This window comes from Macadamia integrifolia, chromosome 6, assembly GCF_013358625.1.
Source record: "Macadamia integrifolia cultivar HAES 741 chromosome 6, SCU_Mint_v3, whole genome shotgun sequence".
Lineage (NCBI taxonomy): Eukaryota > Viridiplantae > Streptophyta > Magnoliopsida > Proteales > Proteaceae > Macadamia > Macadamia integrifolia.
Window position 1 is genome coordinate 28,204,107 of NC_056562.1, and position 2,505 is coordinate 28,206,611.

General features: G+C 44.6%; 1 protein-coding gene across 1 annotated transcript; it reads right to left on the reverse strand.

Moving 5' to 3' along the window:
* On the reverse strand, positions 1-1,603 carry LOC122082498 (protein EXORDIUM-like 3). The gene has a single exon (XM_042650107.1). The coding sequence runs from the start codon at positions 1,518-1,520 to the stop codon at positions 429-431; it is 1,092 nt and encodes a 363-aa protein (XP_042506041.1). The 5' UTR covers positions 1,521-1,603; the 3' UTR covers positions 1-428.
* Between the last annotated feature and the right edge of the window lie 902 nt (positions 1,604-2,505).

Genomic DNA, 2,505 nt, shown 5'->3' on the forward strand with positions numbered 1-2,505 from the left:
TAAACCAACAATTTTTTGCCTATACCCAAATATCCCCTCATTGCGAAAACTACAAATGAAAAAGAAACCAAATCCTCTTTGTTTGTACAAAGCAGTAGAGGTTTATTACCCAACTTTTTTAACACACCTCACCCATCCTTAACCCCACTGAACATCATCCCCCCCCCCCCAACACTAATCCCCATTGAAGCAGACATTCCTCATAAACCTTGAACCTCAAACAGAAAACACAGATTTGCCCCTCTTTTCCTTAATCTTCTTTTTCTCTTTCTTTTTTTTTTCCCTCTTTTTGTGGTAGTTTTTGAAATTTGAATCACCACTAACCAGAGCACCACACTACCACCCAGAGTTTAGAAGTCCAACATTACTAACTACAGTATGTAGTAGTTGCAGTAAGTAGAAGTACCTATTGGACTGGCCTACCACCATTACTGATCGAGTGCATTTGGTCCAGAGCAATAATTCACAACTGGGTTCCACACCCACTGAACCAAGAACCTCCTCCTCAACCCATTCATGTTGTAAGTTGCTCCGTCTTCTCCCTCCAGCATCTGCCCCGTATACGATCCTCCACCTCCGGTACCGTAAATCCCCTCACACAGATCGGCGATTTCCGTCGGAAAAGTCGGATCCTGCCCTGCATACCACGCGTTCACTAATGGGTTCGTCGACAGTTCCGCTATCTCATGGGCTATCACGCTTATCATCCCGTCCACACCGACATCGCCGTTCGGTGATCTCACCGGCTTCAACCCCGGAATGTACGACGGCACTGCAAAAGGGTACGCGCATACCCCTGGGCATTGGGTGGCCGAGTTGCCCACCCAAGCGAAAGGCAAGGTATAGCCAACGATCGAAGGGAAAGTAAAGTAATGGAACCCACAAATCTGGTTGCAGAACTCATCTATCTGAACATCGTCGGAGGTGAGGAGCAGGTAGAGACCGCTCTTGGGGTTGATGGGTAAGGGTCTGGTTCGGGCAGTGATGGCGCTCTTGATGACGGATTGGATAGAGAGACGAGAGAAGACCTTACCGTGAGAGTAGAACCGATCGTTCTTCTCTTCTCCGAGGCGGACGTGGCGGCTGATGTTGGCTCCGGTCTGGTCAGTGTAGAGCCGGACCGTTTTCCACCAGCCGGCGACGGAAGGGTGGTTGGAATGGACGGCGGAGATGGAGTTGAGGAAGCCACGGATGATGCGCTTTTGGGAGTTCTGCCACCGGCCATACCAGATAGGGTGGATGGTGATGGTGTTGGTGAGGACGGGTCCCATATGGTACCTGAGGTGAACGAACTCGGAGGAGCCCTCGTACTTCTTGGAGCCACCGAACTCGAGGTCAGCCGTGGTGTTGGCTACGGTGTTTGTTTGTTGATTTGGCCATGGACGCCACCCGGCGACCGGAATGGCACTATGGAGGAGGAAGAGGAAGAGGAAGAGGAAGAGAGAAGAAGTGGCAAAGGGGAAAAACGCCGACGACACCGGTGCCGCCAGGCACCGGCTGTGGATACATCCCCAGCGCATGTTAGTTTGCTGGCTGAGTTGAAAAGCGTTCGTCCACCACTTATATATAGAGACAGACAGAGCAGAGCAGAGGGGAGATGGTGAAATTGGGGGCTTTGGGAGGACGGAAAAGTGTTTTTTTTCTTTTCATTTTTTCCCACTTTCCCCTGCTTTTTCTGTTTGTTTGGACACTGGGGCTTTGGAGGTGGGGCCCATGGGAGAGAAGGGCATCCATACCAAAGATGCCATTGATTTTCGTGGTATTGGATGACAGGTAGATTGAAAGACGACAACTGTCATGGTCAGGGGCCCACACTCCACAGTTCACAGCTTTACCAGCTTCAGGTTCAGGTTCAGCTTCACCCGGGTGACCCTTTTCCCTGTTCCCTCTTTAACAGGAAACGGACAGAAGGGTACTTTTGGAATATTGAAATTTATTCTTCCCATCAATTCTCAGTTTCATTTTTTGAACTACCATTGGGCCTTCCCACAGGGTCCCTTGTTCATGAAATCATATGTCAAGTTTTAATCCAATTAAAGTGCACCATGTGATGAAATAAATCTTTGAAAAAATTATTGAAAATATAAGCTTGCAAAGAATAATTAAAACGAAATTAAAATAACAAAATTGCAAGGATTTATACGAATTTTTGGAGGTTTTATTGTATGATTACGTTTGGATGTGGAATTTGGTAGTTAAATAATTCAAAGCATATCTTTTTTGTTCAAGAAAATAATAATTTGGATGATTAATTTGATTTTAAAAGTTAAGAAAATCGATTATAACAGCTATATATTTGATTAGAAGACTAATATAAAGTTTTAGAGAATGTAAGAATAATTTTCATATGGTCTTTATTGACTTAGAACAAACTTATATGATAGAATCCTTAAATAATTAATATAGCAACTATTAAAGAAGAAACAAAATCGAGTAAATATGTGAACATAGTTAAAAGATATATATAATGATATTATCTTTACGGAAAAAAAAAAGGGTGTTATG